The sequence below is a fragment of the Lactuca virosa genome, chromosome 8, assembly GCF_052849685.1.
Source record: "Lactuca virosa cultivar CGN04683 chromosome 8, Lactuca_virosa_CGN04683_v6, whole genome shotgun sequence".
In the NCBI taxonomy this organism is placed as follows: domain Eukaryota; kingdom Viridiplantae; phylum Streptophyta; class Magnoliopsida; order Asterales; family Asteraceae; genus Lactuca; species Lactuca virosa.
Window position 1 is genome coordinate 124,639,107 of NC_136433.1, and position 24,528 is coordinate 124,663,634.

At 35.7% G+C, this 24,528-nt stretch overlaps 1 protein-coding gene across 1 annotated transcript; it reads left to right on the forward strand.

Annotated features, from left to right (window-relative positions):
• Positions 1–23,486: 23,486 nt before the first annotated feature.
• LOC145130811 (uncharacterized) lies at positions 23,487–24,245 on the forward strand. Its single transcript, XM_079065573.1, has one exon. It carries the CDS (start codon positions 23,487–23,489, stop codon positions 24,243–24,245), a length of 759 nt encoding a protein of 252 aa, XP_078921699.1.
• The last annotated feature ends 283 nt before the right edge of the window (positions 24,246–24,528 follow it).

Below are 24,528 nucleotides of genomic sequence, written 5' to 3' on the forward strand. Positions count from 1 at the left end.
AAAGGAAAGACCCATGTATAGTTTGTGTGGTCATCGATAATGAGAAGATAATATTTGTAACCACTTTTGCTTGGCAAGGGAGATGTCCATAAGTCAGCATGGACAAGGTCGAAGGGTGTTATAGTGGTAGATGTTGTGTCTGTAAATAGGAGACGTTTGTGCTTAGCGAGTTGGCATGAAGAACATACAAAATGTCACACCCCAAAACCGGAACGGCGGAAACGTTCTGGAGTGGAGGATGTCATGCGTAGTATCACAACAATCGTATCATAGCAATCATAGTAAACACAACCAAACATTGAATACATGTATGAAAAAGAAGTTTACATTTGTTTAAGTCTTGTTCAAATACGTCATAACTGTAAGTAAATATAAAGACATGACTTTGTTTCTCCGACTTCTCAGACTCCAGGAGTACCTGTCTACTGATTTCCTAAGAATACAAGCAGTTTTGAAAGAGTATCAGCATAAAGCTGGTGAGTTCATAAGCGATGTTTGTATATTGAAAACCGGTTGTTAACTCTGAAAATGTTTGCATGAATCCAATAAAATCCAATATTTCCTTTAGTAAAAGTGAGAAAATCTTAGTAAAATGTTGTATGATTGGACTACCACTAGGTGTATTGTAGGATGAACATTGTATGAAAAACCGTTGTATGAAATGTTCTGTTTGAAAACCCTGGTTACTACCAGTACATATGGTAGTATTAGTTTTTCCTTGAGAAACCATGTATTTGTCCGTACTTGTACTAAACAAGTATTGTTCGTGTGTTATTATTACGTAAGTAAATCGTTGTTATCTACATTGTGAGTGTCATGACCATACTTGGACTTGATATGGCGCGAATCGGGCACCAGTATCTTTTATGACTTTGTCGCCCGTAGACCTGCCGGTCCTACTGTAGCTAGCAGCAAGGTGCGGGATAGTTAGTCACGTATAGATCTATACACAACAGTCACGCTCTCCCTCGAGGAGATTCTGATCACAAGTGCTAGTCCTTTACTCAGTAAAGTTTGTGAGTATTACCAAGGACGTGTCTCCAACTAGACTAACAAATTTACAAGTAATAATGTTGAAAACCCTTTTTGTAAATAACTGAAAGGTTTATAAAGTATGAGTTTGTAAAATGTGGTATGAATTCCCAAACTATACCTATTATAGTTTGTGTGTACGTATATGTATAACCTTGTATGAATTCCCAAAATATAGTTTGTGTGTACGTATTTGAATAACCTTGTATGAATTCCCAAACTATACCTATTATAGTTTGTGTGTTTGTAAGTGTAAATCATGTATTGTTCTGAAAACTATGTGGTTAAGTTCGTACGTTGAAAACGTCCCTTATGCTCAGCATAATACAGAAGGGATAAAATATCTAAAATATTTTGTAAAACTATAGAAACTGTGTGTTTGTATTGATTTCGTCCGTTTGAAGTTTACTGAAATCCATTTGTGTAACTTTCATAAAATCAGTTAGGTTTGGCTTGTATTCCCCCCTGAAAACATTATAAACTCGGAAAATGTAGGGGTATGAACTCACCTTGAGTGAGTGGTTTGCACGAAAGACCGGTATGAGATGTTGAGTGTCAAGCGAAGCCTCGAACACAACTTGATCCTAATTAACATGTAATGACACATATAGGAGTCAAATGAAAGTATCTCACTACTAGACATGATGGGGAACCACTCTAGGGACATGGAACCACTTGCACTAAGTGTTAGAACCTTATGGGATTGAGTGAGGGAGATATACGACTACCCTAGGGGTGTGTATGGCCATGGGTGTGCGGCCCACGAGTGTACGGCCGTACACTCATGATGGAATGTGTCTTTGAGGTGTTTTCAAGGTTCATACTAGCATCCATGAAGTGTTCTAGGTCCATGCTTAGTTGTAGTGCAAGTTTGAGGTCAATAAAGGTCATGGAAGTGGGTTTACGACCCTATGAGGTGTGTGCGGCCGTACATAGGGGTGTGCGGCCGTACACCCTTCATGTTTAAGCCCAAAATGTCGACTTTAAGGTGCAACAAGGCTAGGGTCATGTCCAACTCGAAGATAGGGGTCAAACTCTCACTTTGGAGGGCCTTTAAGGAGTGTACGGCCAACCTCATGAGGGTGTGCGACCGTACTCCTTCAAAGGGTGAAGAACATGATGGGACTCGATGAATCAAGGCTTAGATAGAGTGGTCTTTCAAGGATAACAAGGTAAAGGATGGATTACTCACGTTTTTTAAGCCTTGGAGGGTTCACGGTTGAGTAAGCTTGAGAGAAAGGAGTAGTGTGCGACCAAGGAGTGAAAGGAATGAAAGGAAAGGGGTCTACCCTTTATATAGGGGTGGGTGTGCGTCCATGAGGGGGGTGTACGGCCGTACACCCATGTGTACGGCCGTACACTCCTCCTAAAGGAGTGTATGGCCTGATTTTGTTACTGTACGACTTGCTGACTCATTCCTTATCTCAACCTTCATTGTACTCAAGCTTAGAACGCTTAAATGAGCCCTTAAACAGTGCTAGAAGTTAACAGAAATGAGTTTAACATTGATTAAATTGACTAGATGTACAAGGTAGAAGTTTCGGGTTGTCACACAAAAGAATGATCAAGTTTATTGCAAGAGATAAGTTTATTAGAACTATGAAAATCCATTACATGATGACCCGGATGTCTGAGTCTATTATGCCAAAACGATGAATTAGAGGAAACAAAAAAAGATAAACTTGGTGCGATAGCAGAACCGTTGATTGGGTAAAGATCCCCGGTGCTATTGTGCCTCGTTAGGAGTTTCCCACTTTTGTAATCCTTCACAGACAAACCATAAGGGTCAAATTCAACGGATACAAAATTATCACGAGTAAATTTTCGTACAGATACGAGGTTTTTAACAATGCCAGGTGTGTAAAGTATGTTTTTAAGATGGATAGGTTTGGAGGGGTAGGGTAAGGTCAAATGACCTGATCCAAGGACTGGCACCCGATTTCCATTTCCAACAAACACATACTTAATAGATGTCACAGAAGGGGTAGATATTTTACCTGCATCGACTGTGAGATGAGTGGTGGCACCTGAATCCATGTACCACTGATTGTCGTTAGTCACCAAGGTCATAGCGTTAAAAGCTGTGCCGAGTTCTGTTGGTTCGAGGGGATTGACAACGGAGAGATGGGCCTGTTGATTATTATTAGCTTGTTGTGTGTTGCTGGACAAGTGACTAGGTTGGCGATTATGTGGGCTAGTCCAAGGTGAAGCCCACCCTGGCATAGTTGGGTAAGGACATGGTGGTGGTGAAGTCCACCAAGGAGAAGAGGCCCAAAATGGTATTTCAGGAGTGTTGGCCCATGGAGATCGAGGTGAGTTATTGTGAGGTCCATGTCGATTAGAAGTCGGAGCAGGTCGATTGTTGAAATTAGGAGTTTTAGGTCCACGTGAAGAAGAGCGCCGCTGAGATTGTCGGAGATTTGGGGTAGGATTGTCACGCCGATTTGGAAAATTAGGAGCGGGATTTAGAGTCCCATGGGTGGCGGCAGCAACGACATCAGTTGGAGAGAGGGAATCGCAAGCGTGCTGACGTTGATGTTCAAGCTGGAGCATAGAACAGGCTGTGTCCCAGGGGGTAATGTTTGGTTTATGTACGCACCAACCGGGTCGTATTCTGTGGGAAGGCCTCGCACAAGCTGAAGAACAAGTCGTTTGTCATTCACCGGACAATCAACATCGTTGAGTTGGTTAGAGAGTTCTTTGAGGCGTTGATAGTAGTCTTCGAGGGAAGGGATGGCTCGAAGTGTCAAGTTGTTGAATTCGTGTTCAAGAGCAGTAGCCCTAGAACCTTTATTATTAAGAAAAATGTTTTGGATTCTGGTCCAGGCTTCATAAGCAGTCGATTCTGGTTCAAGAACGCGGGTAAGAAGATCATCAGAAAGCGTCCCATAGATCCATTGTAAAACAATGGCGTCGATTTCAGACTAGGTCTCGTAGTTTTGATCTGTTTTGGCCGGGGGCTTGGTTCCATAAATATGGGAAAGAACCTTATATCCACGAGCATGGAGTTTGAAGAGCTTAACCTAAGATGAGTATGTTGTTGGGTTTTGGTATAATACAACATCCTATGGTGCACATACAACCCTAAATACCTTGGATCTATGTTTTCACTAATTATACATGCAAATGGTTTCCAAGGTATTGAACCTATAGCTAGCATGCAATTGTCATACAAACTACATAAAATACTAGATATTGTAACATACCTTTTTGTGTGGCTGGAAGTCTTGATGTATTTGGCCTTAAGAACTTAGCCCCAATAGTGTGGAAGCCTCAAATGAAGTCACAACACATCAAGGACAAAGGTAGGACTTGAGAGAGAATCTCCATGCACTCTAAAACCTTCATGAACTCCAAGAACATGCACACACACTAGAGGGTGGCGGTTTTTAGGTCATAACATATGTATTTATATGTGTTGAATTCTAAGAGTCATGGGTATAACCCAAACCCATATCCATGGATCTTATGATCCATGGTTCATGTGGCCCAACTCTTTATGTATCCATACATAAACTTGGTCCAACATGGATCATAAGCCCAACACATATAAATATAACTAATTACGATAATTAGTCCCCATAGTTTTAATTAGTCTCTTTTGATCACTAAATTAATTCCAAATTAATTCTTGATCAATACTATTTAAAACATATGACTTCATATAAATATATTAGAACTTATAATATATTAATAAATCATATATAACCTCTTCTCTCAAAAGTCCATCCTAACAAATTGTCCTGATGATATGCAACCCAAATGGACCATGCTACTCTCGGGTCGAATACATACCAATAATAGTTATGGGCTTAGACACCTAATCCAACAGTCTCCCACTTGGATAAGTCTAAAACTATTATTGCGTATGACTACAAAACCCGACTAGCAATCGTAGCTCTTAAAGCCGCTGTCGAACTCTGAACAAATCAATGACACGTCCATTAGATAAGGGATCATATATTCCTCCATTCTATATATCATATGGACTGAGACATGGATTATAATCATTCTCTCTGTCCATCTGTTGTTTCCCGATTTCCGATTTATGACGACTGACTAATTGAACAAATCAAATTAGTCCAGGCCCGGCTGAGCACTTACGTTTGTCGTCACCAAATCATCGAGGGGCCCACAGATATCGCTTTTATCCCTTTAAGGGTAAAAGGAATGGATAAACTTCGACTCATATGCTTGTTCTACTACTTGTTGAATCATACACAAAGGCACGTTTTATAACATCGAGTTACCAAATGCGTTTACGTGAAATCAATGTATAATCAACTCATAGGCAACAAGTCATATCTCTAGGTTTGAAGAATATAAGATATTATCGTCTCATGATCACTCGTGATAAAATCCATGAAGTGAGTCAAATGAGCGTGGGTTTAATCCAATACTCGAATCTCATTCCAGGAGCACTCATGAATGTTGCAGCAACTTTTGCTATGTCCAACACCTTAGACATCTACCAACCCAATTCATGACAGTCTTGCTTTAATACCTACTTCCAACGTATTATCGACTGTGGATGGTTTGAATAACTTAGTCATTCGGAAAGAATAACCTAGCAATTCCGGAAGTCAAAACATGCAAAGTGAAACACAAGAATAATACTAATCACTCTATGGTCCCAAGCACCTTTGAGAGTAAATAAAACACCTTTTATTTAAACACCATATTGATTACTCATTATTCATTGTATAATGTTTCAAATAATCAACTTTATACTTGAATTAAAACAATAGTTGTCCCATGATCCAAGCATGTAAACTATGTTTTCTAAACACTAGTCATGCCATACACCAAGTATGCACACTATGTTTATCTATGATCTTTACTTTGTGAAATAGATCAATTGAACATGATTCCAATGATGCTCATTTCACAATCCCAAATCTTTATCGTAAATGTAAGAATTCCAAATTCCTACCATTTAACAAAATCTGTTAGATTCTAAACTTATATGCATTGATCCTCTCGTAATGACTATGCACAAAGTCACAAAGACTTGTCAACAGACATTACAGGGTATTCCAATGGAGATCAATTCCATGGAAACGAAGTCTCACATTCAAAATGCATTCCTTTGAACATCCTTCTTGCATTAAGTTTTCTAATCTTACAAAGATTTGAAGAACAACTTCCACCTATGGAAACCTTTCCAGATTCCCATTTTGACTATCACTTCTGAACAAGAGTTACCTCTTTTCCGAATATGTCAATATGGTCCTTCCAAAATTAACACTTATACTTCCAACTGTCCATGAGCAACCAATCTTTGGTAAACCTCAGATTGTCCTCGACAATTGCTTAATCATTTTAGTCATATCCAATTCTAGATCTTCTATACTCTTAATGCCTTGAGCATTTGGAAAATTTAGAAAGGATGAATATTATAGCACATGCAATCGATCCTATATCCGAAGTATATGGGACACGATTCATGATGTCTCACATAAAGACATGATACTAGACCTGTCTTTTTGCTATAATATTTCTATTTCTATTTGCCATGTTCTCATAATTCAGATTATGAAAAGGGATGCCGTAATCATAATCGAAGTTTGAGAACACAATATATATAGAGTTTCCTTATGTTTGGCCATTCCAACATAAAATTCATATATATATCCTTGACTAAAGATGATCAAAATCTCAATCTAAGCTTTTAGAATTGAAATAAAGTATAATTTCCTCTCCCTTAATTATAGCAAAACAACTTTTCTCAATTGAAACCTTTTGTTTTCTATAATTAACACTTAACATAATGATCATGCTCCCACTTACATGATATGTTGGGTTTTGGTATACTACAACATCCTATGGTGCACATACAACCCTAAATACCTTGGATCTATGTTTTCACTAATTATACATGCAAATGGTTTCCAAGGTATTAATCTTACAACTAGCATGCATTTAACATAAAATTATAATATACTAGTTAGCATGACATACCTTTTGATGGAGCTTGAATTCTTGGTGTATTTGGCCTTAAAGAGCTTAGCCCCAATAGTGTGGAAGCCTCAAATGGAATCACAACACACCATGGACAAAGGATGAACTTGAGAGAGAATTCCATGCACACAAAAGACACCATGAACTCTAGAAAGATACAAGTGGCGATTTTGGGCAATGAAGTATCTATTTATATGTGGGATTTCTAGGGTCATGGATATAACCCAAATCCATACCCATGGGTTTTATGATCCATGGTTCATGTGGCCCAACTCTTTATGTATCCATACATAAACTTGGTCCAACATGGATCATAAGCCCAACACATATAAATATAACTAATTATCATAATTAGTCCCCATAGATTTAATTAGTCTCTTTCGACCACTAAATTAATTCCAAATTAATTCTTGATCACTACTAAATTAATTCCAAATTAATATATTATTACTTATAATATATTAATAAACCATAAATAACCTTATCTCAAAAGTCCATCCTAACAAATTGTCCTGATGATATGCAACCCAAATGGACCATGCTACTCTCGGGTCGAATACATACCAATAATAGTTATAGGCTTAGACACCTAATCCAACAGTCTCCCACTTGGATAAGTCTAAAACTATTATTCAAGTATGACTCCAAGATCTCGACTAGCAATCGTAGCTCTTAAAGCCGCTGTCAAACTCTGAACAAATCAAATGACATGTCCATTAGATAAGGGATCATATATTCCTTCATTCTAGATATCATATGGACTGAGACATGGATTATAATCATTCTCTCTGTCCATTTGTTGTTTCCCGATTTCCGATTTATGACGACTGACTAATTGAACAAATCAAATCAGTCCAGGCCCGGCCGAGCACTTACGTTTGTCATCACCAAATCATCGAGGGGCCCACAGATATCGCTTTTATCCCGAAGGTAAAAGGAATGGATAAACTTCGACTCATATGGCTTGTTCTACTACTTGTTGAATCATACACAAAGGCACGTTTTATAACATCGAGTTACCAATGCGTTTTCGTGCAATCAATGTATAACCAACTCATAGTAACAACTCGTATCTCTAGGTTTGAAGAATATAAGATATTATCGTCTCATGATCACTCGTGATAAAATCCACGAAGTGATTCCAATGAGCGCGGGTTGAATCCAATACTCAGAACTTATGAGCACTCATGAGTGTTGTAGCCCGTTGTCCAACATCTTAGACCTCTACAAGCCAACCCATGACAGTCTTAATTCATATCTACTTCCAACATATGACCGACTGTGGATGGTTTGAATAACTTAGTCATCCAGAACAATGACCTAGTTTATTCTGGAAGTCAAAACATGCAAAATGAAACACAAGAATAATTGAATCGAATATGGTATCAAAACCTATGAACATAAATAAAACACTTTTTATTTATCACCATATGATTACACATTATTCATTGTATACTGTTTCAGCTATCAACTTTATTCTTGAATTTAAAACAATAGTTGTCCCATGCTCCAAGCATGTACACTATGTTTTCTAAACACTAGTCATGCCATACACCAAGTATGCATACTATGTTTGTCTATGATCTTTACTTTGTGAAATAGATCAATTGAACATAACTCCAATGATCCTCTTTTCATAGTCCCAAATCCTTACTGCAAATGCAAGAATTCCAAATTCATGTCATTTACTGAAATCTGTTAGATTCTAAACTTATATGCATTGATCCTCTTGTAATGATTATGCACAAAGTCAGATAGACTTGACAACAAACATTACAGAGCATTCCAAAGGAGATCAACTCCTTGGAAACATCCTTCTTGCATTAAGTTTCCTAATCTTACACAGATTGAATAATTTCTAACTTTGAAACATTTCCATATTCCATTTTGACTATCACTTCTGAACAAGAGTTTCCTCCTTACAGATTATGTCAATATGGTCCTTCCAGAATTATCATTATACTTCCACCTGTCCTTAAGCAACCGATCTTTGGTAAACCTTAGATTGTCCTCGACAATTGTTTAATCCTTTTAGTCATATCCAATTCTAGACCTTTTCCCTTCTTAGTGCCCCAGGCATTTGGAAAATTTTAGAAAGGATGAATATAGCACATGCAATCGATCCTATATCCGAAGCATATGGGACACGATTCATGATGTATCACATAAAGACTAAACCAGTCTTTTGCTATAATATTTCCATTTCAATTTGCCAAGTTCTCATAATTCAGATTATGAAAAGGGATGTCGTAATCATAATCGAATTTTAGAACGCAAATAATGGACCCTATATTAGAATTTTCTTATGTTGAGCCATTCCAACATAACATTCATATATATACTTGACTAAATACGATTAAAACCTCAATCTAAGCTTTTAAATTTGAGATGAAGTATAATTTCCTCTCCCTTAATTATAGCAAAACAACTTTTTCCTAATTGAAACCTTTTGTTTTCTATAATTAACATTGCTAACTTGCAACCTTTATCATAATTATCATGCTCCCACTAACATGATGATTATTAGCATAACACTTATGCTCCCACTAGCTTTGACATGTACTCAGAAATCAGTTGAACTTCTAGAAAAAACAATACTTTATTGACTTTCTTACCAAAGTTCAGATTTCTGATACTAGATTGCTTTGATAAAACTTTATCAATATCATACACCTTATCTTAGATAGCTCACAGGTGTGTCTAAACAATTTCAGAACTATGAAAAGGGATGCCGTAATCATAGTCTCAATTGTTTAGACCTTTGCCACTTCTCACAAGTCCATGTTAGTGTGCCGGTTAACCACACAGCTCCACTAACGACTTTGAGAATGAAAATATCACAATTGCTATCTACTTCAAATCTACTTCAAATCTACTTGGTGGAAGTGTTTCCTCACCATCATTTTCATGAATCGGAGAGAAACCTTATGACCCTTAGATTTAATGGTGTATGTGTTCTTATCCATGTGAATTGTCAAAACCATAGTCACAAGACAAGGATAACAACAAATCCAAACTCATATGGACTGAACTCAATCTTAATTTCTTGCCACCTGGCAGCTCAAGGGCCTGCCATTGCTTCCAAGTTGTTGTGCAACCAATTGAGAACTCTAAGAACTCATATGCAAAGCCAACTTTAACTGGAATGGGCACAGAATATGTCAACACGATAGGTTATAAACCTCAAGTCGTGTGCTAGTGAAGAACTTCAGGTTTTATTCTTGATTAGTTCTTGAGACTTTCAAGACCTTTAAGACTCCCACTGTCCTCTTGACATATAAGACTTTCTTGTTAGATATTCAAGAGATAGTGTGGATTCTAATCAAGACAAACACTTCACACAATTGGCCTTAGTTGGTCTTTGTTTTATCCAAAACATCACAACTTACCAATTTCAAATGTACAAGAGTAGAAAACTTTTACTCTTACATTTGATAAGTGTTTTAAACCTTCTTTAAGACATGTCACTCAAGTTACAATCTTAGAGTATAACTCTAAGAATTGTTTTTGGAACGAAGTATGAATCATCTTCTTGATTTAACCACTTCAATAATTCATAACTCCTCTTCTTAACTATCAGAATGCACTTAGAGGATGAATTATGATAAGGTCTCAAAATCATTAAGATGGTCTTAAAACATGATACTAAAGTACTCTCCCATCTTTTCAGATTTGAGAAACTTTTATCTTTCTGCCTAAATTGATTCTTCTTATTCGCTCTGCCATACAGTGGAACCTTTTCCAATGTCTCAGAATTACACTTAAGCTTGTAAGTATAACCATATTTACTGAGCTATAGTAAATTATGACGAATAGTCTTATCGATCTTTTGTGGTGGACTCTGACCAGTGCACAAGAATGTGTACCAGATCCCTTAGTCCTTCACTTGACTCACACACCCATGTGAACAAGTAGTTAGTCTTAATTTTTCCAATGCTCGAAAGTTCTCATTCATCATGCTATACAACTTGCATGATTCCAAGTTTCTATCCAACTGAAACTTGGGTGATGAGAATCTTTCCTTATTTGGTAAATTTAGACACAACCACAAATGAAAGAATCAAATTCATATTTCCACTCTTGCTTTTAATGGAATCTTATAAGCAACACAGATTTTCACAAATGCCATTGTAAGGATATTTTAAAATAAATAAAATCAAAAGATTTACCTTTTATTTTAAAACTTTGCAGAAAAACTTATCCTTACAATCCATATGAAAACTTGTTGTTATCTATTCCTAAGCAAAATATCATAACTCCTAAGAAGTAGCTCAAGAATCCGATCTTCAAACTATGCGATAGAAATCCATCTACGCGATCAGATTCAGCATATTCTTTCTTTAAGTTTCTTCACTTTTCTTTGATTCTTAAAACATCAACATGTGACCCAGTCACATCATGTATCAAGAATCTCAGAATAGAAACTTAGCAGAGTTAGATAGTGGACTTTACCTGAAGTAGAGTCAAACTTATTGACTTTAACATCCTTAGGTAAATTTGGCAGCTTCGCGACCAATGCCCCTTTCTTTGGCAATACAAACATATGGACCCTTTGGTAATGGGACTATCTCAGACTTAGCTTTTCTCTTTACCATTTGGTCAACCGAGTTGACTATGGCCGATCCATTTCCATTGGGAAGAGAATGCTTTTTTGGATTCCTAGTGTCATCATTGTCAATGTCCATAAAGTTTTTAGGAAGTTGATCTTAGCAAATAGATAAGATCATTAAGGGTCTTGTCATAGTCTGTTTCATAGGTGTTCCAAAAGAACTCACTATGTGACTTAGAAAGTAGTTGAGCCACCAACTTTCTCAAGACTTTGACACCCAACTCTCCCGGCTTGTCAATATGTGACTACATCTCCAAGATGTGATCACACATAGACCTTTGCTTGCCAATAGGGCTTGAGTGACCTTAAACTTTTCAGGAACTTGTGGGTTAGGGAGAATAATTGGAGGAGGTGAAAGAAGTATGATTTCCATGGGACATCATCTTCATTTAGGAAAGCTTGTTTCAAGAGATTTGGGAAGATCATAAATGTCTAAACCAGACATCTTTTGGGAGATACTCAAGATAGTTGATTTAAAGTCCTTAATATAACACCCAATATGAAATATTAAGGCTAGGACCCAACACAATACTTTTATAACTTGGAAGAGGGATGCCGTAATCCAAGCTATAAAATATTTGAAGGTAGGCGAATGACGATTCACCAATTTCCACCATGAAAACGAAATATATATTAGGTTTTAATTGGTTTTGAAACTCCTAGATTCTTTGGAGATTCATTGAACTTTTCAATGGCATGTTTCAATCTCGAGTGTGCCCTTCAGGTTTTGTGACTGGGATGCCGAGGATCACAAAACAAGGTGTGAAGTAACCATGCAAATATACTTGGTACCCTTAATATTTACCCCTCAATCGATGTGCCGGTTAACCACACACGCTCCAACGATACTATGATAAACATTAAATTACCCTTTGCCTACCTTGTTAAGTCCAGGTTAGTGTGTCGGTTAACCACACACGCTCCACTAACAACTTAAACAAAGTGCAAAGTGTAATTTCATGGATTAGCACCTTATTCACATTTTCCTAAGTAACTAAGATTGGGAATTTATAAGTGTTTAGTTACTTAGTATTTGTCATTATACTTATAATGAAGGGAGAATTATAGTCCTTGTCCTACCTGTTCGGCTAACGACCCTCCACCGGTCAAGAAAGCGGTGAGTGAGAGTGGACACCCATTAAACTGCCATTTTATAGGCAGTAACCTTATACCCCCCTTATAGACCGGCTTCGTGAATGAGGCCTACTAATGGTAAGACGACTTTATCTTATACATATCTATATAATTAAAATTATAATAATAGTATAAGGGTTGAATTTTAAACTTTTAAAATTCTAATGGGGGGTAACTTTACAAATTCCAAAACTTGAGGACAAGTTTTGAAACCTTTCAAAACTCTTGGATTTTTCATAACTTATGAGTTTAATTAAGGTTTAATGAAAAAAAAAATTCAAGTTCCATAACTTGAGGACAAGTTATGGAAGACATTAAATCATTTAATGATGACATTAAAAATAGTGACTCTTCTATTTTCATAACCTATGAGACTTAATGACACTTTAAAAAGAAAAACTCTTCACTTTCCATAACTTGAGGACAAGTTATGGAGTTCATAAAAACCATTAAGATCAAATATTCCAATTAACACAATAATCAAATAATTTTTCTATGATCTAGATTAAACTCTTAAGTAAAGATAATTAACATCAACAATTTTCAAGAAATTAGATAATCATATAAACTAATACAAATCTTGAAACTTTGACAATTATCCTTTGAAGACTCTTGGAATTCATAACCTAAAGAGTTAATAAATGATACATTTCACATCCATAACTTATGGAAGTTTCAAAACTCTTAAGATCATAACTTTAAAAAAAACTTTTGAGTTCCAAAATTTTATGACAAAATTTGTAACTCCTTAAAACCATTTAGATCAAACTTTTAAAACAAATAAAATAATCATATCATTCTATCTCTTAATAAATTGACCTAATTTAACTCTTGTAGTAAAGTGACTCAAATTTTATAAATAATTAGTTTTTCATAAAATCAAGTAATTATCATAAAATTTGACAAACTTCATGTTTTTTTTTCTTTTTTTTTTCCTTCAACTTGAAAAAAAAAATACATTTGCATCAAATATAATAGAAAACAACCCATGTCTCTGATACCACTGTTTGGTTTTGGTATACTACAACATCCTATGGTGCACATACAACCCTAAATACATTGGATCTATGTTTTCACTAATTATACATACAAATGGTTTCCAAGGTATTAATCTTACAACTAGCATGCATTTAGCATAAAATTATAATATACTAGTTAGCATGACATACCTTTTGATGGAGCTTGAATTCTTGGTGTATTTGGCCTTAAAGAGCTTAGCCCCAATAGTGTGGAAGCCTCAAATGGAATCACAACACACCATGGACAAAGGATGAACTTGAGAGAGAATTCCATGCACACAAAAGACACCATGAACTCTAGAAAGATACAAGTGGCGATTTTGGGCAATGAAGTATCTATTTATATGTGGGATTTCTAGGGTCATGGATATAACCCAAATCCATACCCATGGGTTTTATGATCCATGGTTCATGTGGCCCAACTCTTTATGTATCCATACATAAACTTGGTCCAACATGGATCATAAGCCCAACACATATAAATATAACTAATTATCATAATTAGTCCCCATAGATTTAATTAGTCTCTTTCGACCACTAAATTAATTCCAAATTAATTCTTGATCACTACTAATTAAAACATATGATTTCATATTAATATATTATTATTTATAATATATTAATAAACCATAAATAACCTTCTCTCAAAAGTCCATCCTAACAAATTGTCCTGATGATATGCAACCCAAATGGACCATGCTACTCTCGGGTCGAATACATACCAATAATAGTTATGGGCTTAGACACCTAATCCAACATGATAATTATTAGCATAACACTTATGCTCCCACTAGCTTTGACATGTATCCAGAAATTAGTTGGACTTCTAGAAATCAATACTTAATTGACTTTCTTACCAAAGTTCAGACTTCTGATACGAGATGCTTTGATAAAACTTTATCAAAATCATACGCCTTTCCTTAGATAACTCATATGAGTGTCTAAACAATTTTTAGAACTATGAAAAAGGGATGTCGTAATCATAGTCTTAATTGTTTAGACCATTGCCATTTCTCACAAGTCCATGTTAGTGTGCCGGTTAACCACACACGCTCCACTAACGACTTTGAGAATGCAAATATCACAATTGCTATCTACCTAAAATCTACTTAGTGAAAGTGTTTCCTTACCATCATTTTCATGAATCGAAGAGAAACCTTATGACACTTAGATTTTTATGGTGTATGTGTTCCTATCCATGTGAATTTGTCAAACCATAATCACAAGACAAGGTTAGTGACAAATCCAAACTCATATGGTCTGAACTTGTGCAATCTTAATTTCTTGCCACTTGGCAGCACAAGGGTCTGCCATTGCTTCCAAGTTGTTATGCACCCAATGCAAAACCAATTTTAACTGGAATGGGCACAGAAACAGGAATATGTTAACATGATAGGTTATAAACCTCAAGTCGTGTGCTAGTGATAAACTACAGGTTTTATTCCTGATTAGATCTTGAAACTCTTTCAGGATCTTTTAGACTCCCACTGTCCTCTTGACATATAAGACTCTCTTGCCAAGAACCATTCCTTGACAAACAACTATTCAAGGGATAGTGCGGATTCTTATCAAGACAAACACTTCACACAATTGGCCTTAGTTGGTCTTTGTTTTATCCAAAACATCATAACTTACCAATTTCAAATGTACAAGAGTAGGACACCTTTTACTCTTACATTCGACTAGTGTTAATAAACCTTCTTTAAGATGTGTCACTCAAGTTACAATCTTGAAGTATTACTCTATGACTTAATTTTGGAACGAAGTATGACTTATCTTTTTGATTTAACCATTTCAACAATTCACGATTCCTCTTCTTAGTCAAACAAATCCACTAAGATGTCCTTAGAGAATCAATTGTGATATGGTTTCATAATAACTAAGATAATCATAAACAAGATACTCAAGTACTCTCCCATCTTTTCAGATTGGAGACACTTTAATCTTCCTGCCTAATTTGATTCTCCTCATCCGTTCTGCCTTACATTGAAACTTTTCCAATGTTTCAGAATTACACTTAAACTTGTAAGCATAACCATATTTACTAAACTTTAGTAAATCATGACAAATAGGCTTATCGATCTTTGTGGTGGACTTGACCAGTGCACAAGAATGTGTACTCGATCCCTTAGTCCTTCACTTGACTCACATATACATGTAAACAAGGAATTAGTCTTAATTTTCCAAAGATGAAAATTCTCATTCTTCATACAACTTGCATGATTCCAAGTTTCTACCCTACTGAAACGTGGGTGATGAGAATCTTTCCTTATTTGGTAAATTATGACACTACCACAGTCAAGAGAATCAGATCCATTTTCCAATATTGCTATCAATGGAAACATATAAACAACAATTTCTCACAAATGCCACTGTAAGGATATTTTAAAATAAAATAAAAACTTTTCTTTTATTTTAGAACTTTGCGGAAAACCTTATCCTTACAATGCAAATGCATGTGAAAAACTATGTTGTTATGTATTCCTAAGCAATCTATCACAACTCTTTAAGTAACAGCTCCAAATTCTTCCTTTAAGCTTCCTCTTCACTTTGATTCTTAAAACATCAAAATGTGATCTAGTCACATCATGTAATAAAAATCTCCAAATAGGAACTTAATAGAGTTAGATAGTGGACTTTACCTGAAGTAGAGTCAAAACTTTTGACTTTACCATCCTTACAGACTATCAGGTAAATTTGGCCAGCTTCGCAACAAATGCCCCTTCCTTTGGCAATAGAAACCTATGGACTCTTTGGGAATGGTACACGGGACTATCTCAGATTTAGCCTTTCTCTTTACCATTTGGTCAACCGAGTTGACTATGGCCGATCCCTTTCATTTGGGAAGAGAAAGCTTTTCTGGATTTCCAATGTTACCATTATCAATGTCCTTGGTAGTTTGGGAAGTCGATCTTCCAATCAAATTTGCTTTACCAGTGCTCCAAATCATTGCTGATTCAGCAGCACCAAGCAAATAAGTAAGATCATTACGGGTCATGTCATGGTCTGTCATATAGCAGTTCTAAAGGAACTCACTATGTGACTTAGAAAGTGATTGAAGAACCGAGTCAACAATCAACTTCCTCAATACCTTGACACCCAACTCTCCCGGCTTGTCAATATGTGACTTCATCTCCAAGATGTGAGCACACATAGACTTTGCTTGTCAATAGGGCTTGAGTGACCTTGAACTTGTGGGTTAAGGAGAATAGTTGGAGGAGGTGGAGGAAACAGATTTGGGAAGATCATAGTTGTCTGAACCAGATATCTAAGATGGGAGATATTCAAGTTAGTTGATTTAAGTCCTTAATATAACACCCAATATGAAATATTAAGGCTAGGACCCAACACAATATTTTACAACTTGGAAGAGGGATGCCGTAATCCAAGCTATAAAATATTTGAAGGTAGGCGAATGACGATTCACCAATTTCCACCATGAAAAACGAAATAATTTATTAGGATTTAATTGGTTTTGAAACTCCTATATCTTTTGAGATTCATTGAACTTTTCAATGGCATGTTTCAATCTCGATTGTGCCCTCTCAAATTTTGTGACTGGGATGCCGAGGATCACAAAACAAGGTGTGAATAACCATGCAAATTCACTTGGTACCCTTAATATTATCACCTAATCGATGTGTCGGTTAACCACACACGCTCCACCGATCTATGATAAACATTAAGTTACCCTTCGCCACTCTTACTAGTCCATGTTAGTGTGTCGGTTAACCACACGCGCTCCACTAACGACTTGGTAAGGTACAAAGTGTAAATTTCATGGGTTAGCACCAAATTCACATTTTCCTAAGTAACTAAGATTGGGAATTTATAAGTGTTTAGTTGCTTAGTATTTATCATTAATACTTTTAATGAAGGGAGAATTATAGCCCTGTCAAACCCGTTCGGCTAACGACCCTCCACCAGTCAAGGAAGCGGTGGGTGAGAGTGGACACCCATTAAACTGCCATTTTATAGGCAGTAACCTTATACCCCCCTTATAGACCGGCTTCGTGAATGAGGCCTACTAACGGTAAGAATGACTTTTACTCTTATACATATATATAAATATTAAACCTATAATATTATAATAGTATAAGGGTTGAATTTTAAACTATTAAAATTCTAAGGGTTTAACTTGGAACTAAAGTATTCATGGGGGAAACTTTACAAATTCCAAAACTTGAAGGCAAGTTTTGAACAATTCAAACACTTTTCAATTCCATAACTTATGAATTTAAAGTAGTTTTAATAAAAACTCTTCAAGTTCCATAACTTGGGAACAAGTTATGGAAGACTTTAAAAAACATTTAAGGAAAAAAACTCTTCATTTTCATAACCTATGAGAACAAGCCTTGGCTCTGATACCACTGTTGGGTTTTGGTATAATACAACATACTATGGTGCACATACAACCCTAAATACCTTGGATCTATGTTTTCACTAATTATACATGCAAATGGTTTCCAAGGTATTGAACCTATAGCTAGCATGCAATTGTCATACAAACTACATAAAATACTAGATATTGTAACATACCTTTTTGTGTGGGTGGAAGTCTTGATGTATTTGGCCTTAAGAACTTAGCCCCAATAGTATGGAAGCCTCAAATGAAGTCACAACACATCAAGGACAAAGGTAGGACTTGAGAGAGAATCTCCATGCACTCTAAAACCTTCATGAACTCCAAGAACATGCACACACACTAGAGGGTGGCGGTTTTTAGGTCATAACATATGTATTTATATGTGTTGAATTCTAAGAGTCATGGGTATAACCCAAACCCATATCCATGGATCTTATGATCCATGGTTCATGTGGCCCAACTCTTTATGTATCCATACATAAACTTGGTCCAACATGGATCATAAGCCCAACACATATAAATATAACTAATTACCATAATTAGTCCCCATAGTTTTAATTAGTCTCTTTTGATCACTAAATTAATTCCAAATTAATTCTTGATCAATACTATTTAAAACATATGACTTCATATTAATATATTAGAACTTATAATATATTAATAAATCATATATAACCTCTTCTCTCAAAAGTCCATCCTAACAAATTGTCCTGATGATATGCAACCCAAATGGACCATGCTACTCTCGGGTCGAATACATACCAATAATAGTTATGGGCTTAGACACCTAATCCAACATATGTAACCTTCTTCCCATCAAGAATTCTGACCTTGTTTTGAATGTTTGTAACAGTGTAAACTGGATGAATGGATTTAGGTTCAGATTTGTCTCCCATGGAGAGGGCTGGTGACTTTCAGGGAAGAATGGAGGCGAGGGGCAGTGATTATACAGTCGTGGCTGTTGCAGAGGGTTTAGAGATGGTGATGAGAACCAAGCTCTGATACCATGTTATTCTCTGAATTCTTTTATGATCTTATTGATATGAGGAGACCTCTATATATACAAAGGGTACAAGAGTGAGTACAGGGATTTACGTAGGGCTAAACTAGGAAACAACTAATCATTATCAATTTACAATAAATACAATAAATGAAAATATATATAGAGATATATTCTGCTAATACATTGAACTATGTTGCAGAGTGTGTTAATCAGTATTCTAGTAGCCCCTGTAATTGTTATCTTGACATCTAATTTAAGTTCATATAACCCTCTTGTGGCTTATAATGTAATTTTTATATTGACATAATGCATCTGCGACTTATACATTTGATCCAATTGTATGCATGTAATTGTGTTTTAACGAGAGATTTATATTAACATCAGTATTAGCAATTTTAGAATTTATGGAATTATAAACAATTTGTACGAATATTTTTATTAATTTTGAAATGATTCATGTTAAGTTAATTTTTTAGTCTTTTTTGTACGTAAGGACATTGGAAAATATGGTAACTTTTAGGTGTTGTTATGTTCACTTCTAGTTTTAACAAACGCTTTATGGTAACTTGTTCCGTTCTGTTCCAGTCTTACCAAACACTATATAAAAAATGAGTCCAGTCCTATTTAGTCATGTTCTGTTCAGTCCAGTCCAGTCTAGTTCTGTTGCCAAAGGCTGCCTAAAGGTACTATAACGCTTGAGATTGAGGATGTCAATTTTCATTCCATTATTATTATTATTAGGTGTAAGACTCATGTATTACATGGGTTAATTAAAAAAAATTAAATATAAAGGTCTAAATATTTAAGAACTTTGGATTTATAAAAAAATAAGAAAAATAATTAATTATTAAAATTGATTTTTTTTATCTTTTAATTTTAAAAAAAACTAATGAGATTTAATTTGGGAATTTAAAAATAAGAAAGTAAGGGTGTGTTTGATAGATGTCTGACTGGGTCGAGTCAGCGAATTGGGCTGACTCAGTCAGGCCCTAAGTGTTTGATTTGTGCTTTCTCAATAAGATCGGCTGGCCCAAGTTGCTTTCTCGCTCAGGCTTTTAACAATCGCTGACTGGAAATTAGACAATCCTACCCCTCCCTCTTTATGCTTTCTTCCATCGTTTGTTCCCTTCCCAGTGACCTAAAAGCACAACCGCTATACACGAACAACTCCACATCGAACGCCAAACAAAGGTCGTCGGTCGGACCTCTGCCATCTCACCGATCGGACCTCTGCCATCTCGCCGGTCGGACCTCCTCCAGAGTTCTCTTCCATCCGTGACGCATCTCGACGCCATCAAACAGGTAAGAAATTTCTTCTACTTTTCTGTTAATAATTTTTAAAATCAGATACCATTTATGCTTTGATGGTATAAAATTTGAAGTTCTTTATGACGCCATCTCCTCCTTCCTTCAGTCGGAGCTTCGTCATCTTCGACATGTAAGCTCTAAAATCAGAATTGTTTGTGTTTAGATGAGAAATCAGATTTCGATTCCTGTTTGATTTCTGAAATTTCTAATTTCTCTGTTTCTACATAATAGTTGACTGAGAATAGGTTTTGATTTCGGATTTTTCTATTGAACATGTATATGGGTTTCGATTTCTGTCATGTTCATAAGTGAATGGCCCGATTTGTGTTGTTCTATTCCTGTTTAAACTTCTCTAAAAGTTCTGATTTTTTGCTGTTATGTTCTTGTTCTGATTTTTGATGTTGAATTCACATCTGCTCATACATATATCTGTTTTATAGCTTGAAAGCATTTTTTATGTTGAATTCATATATCTTCATACACATTTTTTGTTGTCATGTTTCTGTTTAATCACTATTGATGCTCTAGTTATGGATGCTAATTATAACCAAATAACATTTCACCTACATCGTTATATTGGGGATCATAATCCTTGAAATTGATTGAGGAGAGGTTTTGTTTAAAGAGAAGCAATGCAAGAGTCTGTTGAGGAGAGCATTTTTAGTGGTTTTGGAAAAAGAGGAAAAAGCAAAACATATGAAGGAAAAGATAAGGGACTTTGGTTTGAAATCCCCTTATTCTTATTCTTGTTCTTCATATTGGTTTTGATGAATTATGCAGCTAGTATTTGGTTTCAAATCCCATGTTCTAAATTCTTCAATTTCATCCACGACTTGCTTAAATTGATTGATGAATGTGAATATGGTCAATGAATGAATTGCTTGAATTGTCGAAAAACAATGAATCTATTTATAACTTTATAAAAACAATGATTTCTTTTATAATTTTTATTTGGATTTTTAAATGATTTATGTGTAATTTACATTTTTTATAATAAATTTTATGTTTTTATAACTCTTCAGCAACTTCATCCATAATTATATAGAGCAGCAGGGTAAAATGATAATTTTTCATCAGTAAGCACATTCAGTCAGATATATAATCAAACAACATCATTTCTTACTCAGTTAAGATTTCTTACCCAAACAGACATTTTTCAGTCAGCACTTTCTCAATCAGCAACAATCAAACGGGACCTAAGTCCATTAATGAAATTGTTATTCATTTATTACAACATTTATTGTAATTATTATATTAAAAATATTATGTAGAATATATTAAAATAGAAAAACTCATAAATGACATGTGGAAGAAAAATTAATTCATAATAACCACAAAATGACATTTGGCAAATTGAATGAGAGCGTGACATGTGATAAAAAAAACTCTCATTTATTAGAGTAGATTGTAATTATTATTATTTGCTCTGATAAGTTCGCCTAATTCATCTTGCCATTTATATCTTGGAAAGAAATACAGATTATCTCATTTGACATGGATTTTGACCTACTTAAAACTTATTTTGTATCAAAAAGTCACAAACTCATTTTCATATACTCTTTCAGGGGGTGTTTGGAAAAAAAATGTGGACTAGAAACCATGGACTAATTCATTCAGATAATCCACACAGAGTGTACTCTAGTTGGTTTCTTCATTCTCTTTCCATTTTTTCCAAGTAGACCCATCCATGCCTTATGCTTTTATTCTGTCGGTTGCCTAATATTTCAACACATTATTTTTCAAAATTTGGGCAAACTATTACCAACATTTTTTAATCAAATTGACGTTTTAGACTTTTAGTTATGAACGTATTTATGTACACTAAACAGAATATCAAAACGTTGAAATGGTAAAACAGATTCAAATGAATTTATTTAGATTCATATGTAAATTCAATATGTGTGCATTAACGCTCATTTACATATGTATTTATCAATCATATACATCTCTCACTTTCAAAATAACAATCATGTAGACTTAAAAATCGATAGATATTATCCAATTTCTGTATAGAATGGTCATTTGCGTTGTCATATACTAATATAGTCTAACGGCCACTAATGGTCATTTGCAAGGGTATATCTGTCCAAACGCATAAATACTAATATAGTCTAACGGCCACTAAGGCCGGACGGTATGGTGAGTGGGGAAGGCCGTGGGAAACGTTCCACATGGAGAAACACCGCACCAGGGGTGCGGGAAAGGAACGCGGGAAAGAGGTGGGGGGAGGGAGTCCCGCACTCTCTTTGTTCACTTGATTGGGTGTTTAATTTTTTTTTCTTTTTTTTTCTTTTTTTGATTCCAAACGGCTATATAGCCGTTATATACAATTTTTTTTCTTTCCTTTTTCTTAAACTATAAATACTACAACATCCTATTTTTTTTAACCCATAACCTATATTTCTCTTCAAAAAATATTATTCAAAATGTCATCATCTTCTTCATCCGATTCGACGGCTGTAGAGGAGGTTAAGTTTATCGGTTCCGTCATGGCGAAAACGGTTGCATACTATCAAAACCGACTAGGCGAAACATCACGTGCACGATCTAAACCAAGAAAGTCGCGGTTGCGTAGAAATCACGAAGTCAGACACGATCGTCTTATAGAAGATTATTTTGCAGATGACGCCATCTACGCTGTAAAGTTTCGACGTCGGTTCCGGATGAGGAAGGAACTATTCTTACGTATTGTTGGCGATTTGGAAGACCGATTTCCATATTTCCAATGGAAAATGGATGCAAGGCAGATAAAAGGTTCTCTCCCATTCAAAAATGCACGACTGCAATTCGTCAGCTAGCATACGACATGGGCGCAGACAAATGGGACGAGTATTTTAGGATGTCAGAGCATACCGTGCGGGAGTGTGTGTACAAGTTCTGCAAAGCGATCTGTTTGGTTTATGGGCAACGATATTTGCGAAACCAACTATCAACGATATCCACCAATTGTACACGGTGCATGAAGGCAAGCATGGATTCCCTGGAATGCTAGGTAGTATCGATTGCATGCATTGGAGTTGGTAATTATGCCCCAACGCATGGCGTGGTCAGTACATGAGAGGCGACCACAAAGAGACGACGATCATTATAGAGGCTATCGCATCACATGATCTTTGGATATGGCATGCATTCTTTGGTCCAGCTGGTGCAAACAATAACATCAATGTGTTAGACCAGTCGCCGGTATTCAACGATATCTACCTTGGAAAGTCGCACGATGTACCTTTTCAAGCAAATGGGGTAGCATATAAGCGTGGATACTATCTTACTGACAGTATATATCCTCCCTTGTCTGTTTTTGTGAAATCGTTTACATGTCCTAACGACCCGAAAAGGAAAAAGTTTAAAGAGGCGCAAGAGTCAGCTAGGAAGGATGTGGAGCGAACATTTGGTGTACTTAAGAGACGTTGGCAAGTACTAACGGTCGGGGCAAGGTCATATGAGGTGAAAAGGTTACAACACGTAATGTATGCATGTATCATATTGCATAATATAATTCTTGAAGACGAAGGAAGAGCGATATGTCGGTACAACGAAAATGAAGTTTTGCCAAATGTCGAAGGAGTAGCCGTTGGTACACAAGAGTATAGGGTGAATAGAAGAGAAGTACACAATCGCGACATTCATCACGCCCTTCGTGCTGATTTGGTGGAGCACATTTATAGGGCTCATATTCATCCCCCATTAGAGTTTTCTCACGATGATTTGTTTGACGAATCAGACGAGGATTCTGATATGTTCGTCGAGAGTGAAGATTCCAACGACGAGAGTGACGCTGTGGAGAATGATGAAGACGATCAAGGCGATGACTAGGACGATGAGGGTGATGATGAAGACGATAATTCCGAGTGACATATTTTGGTTTAAATAAAATTAGGATATTAATTATGTTTTCTATGTTGTGGGTTGTTTGATATTTTTTTTGCGTTTTTATTTTTATTTTTCTACTTATTTAAATATTAGGTTTAATATAATTTTTATTTTAATTAATGAATTGCTTTTTATTTTTAATTAAATTTTATGTTTAATATTAATTTAAAAATTATAAATCATAAAAAAATAATAATTTTATTTAATAAAAAAAAGTGAGGGAAGG

Coding starts and splice junctions, on each gene's coding strand:
- LOC145130811 (XM_079065573.1), top strand. CDS start 23,487: ATGAGAGGCGACCACAAAGAGACGACGATCATTATAGAGGCTATCGCA.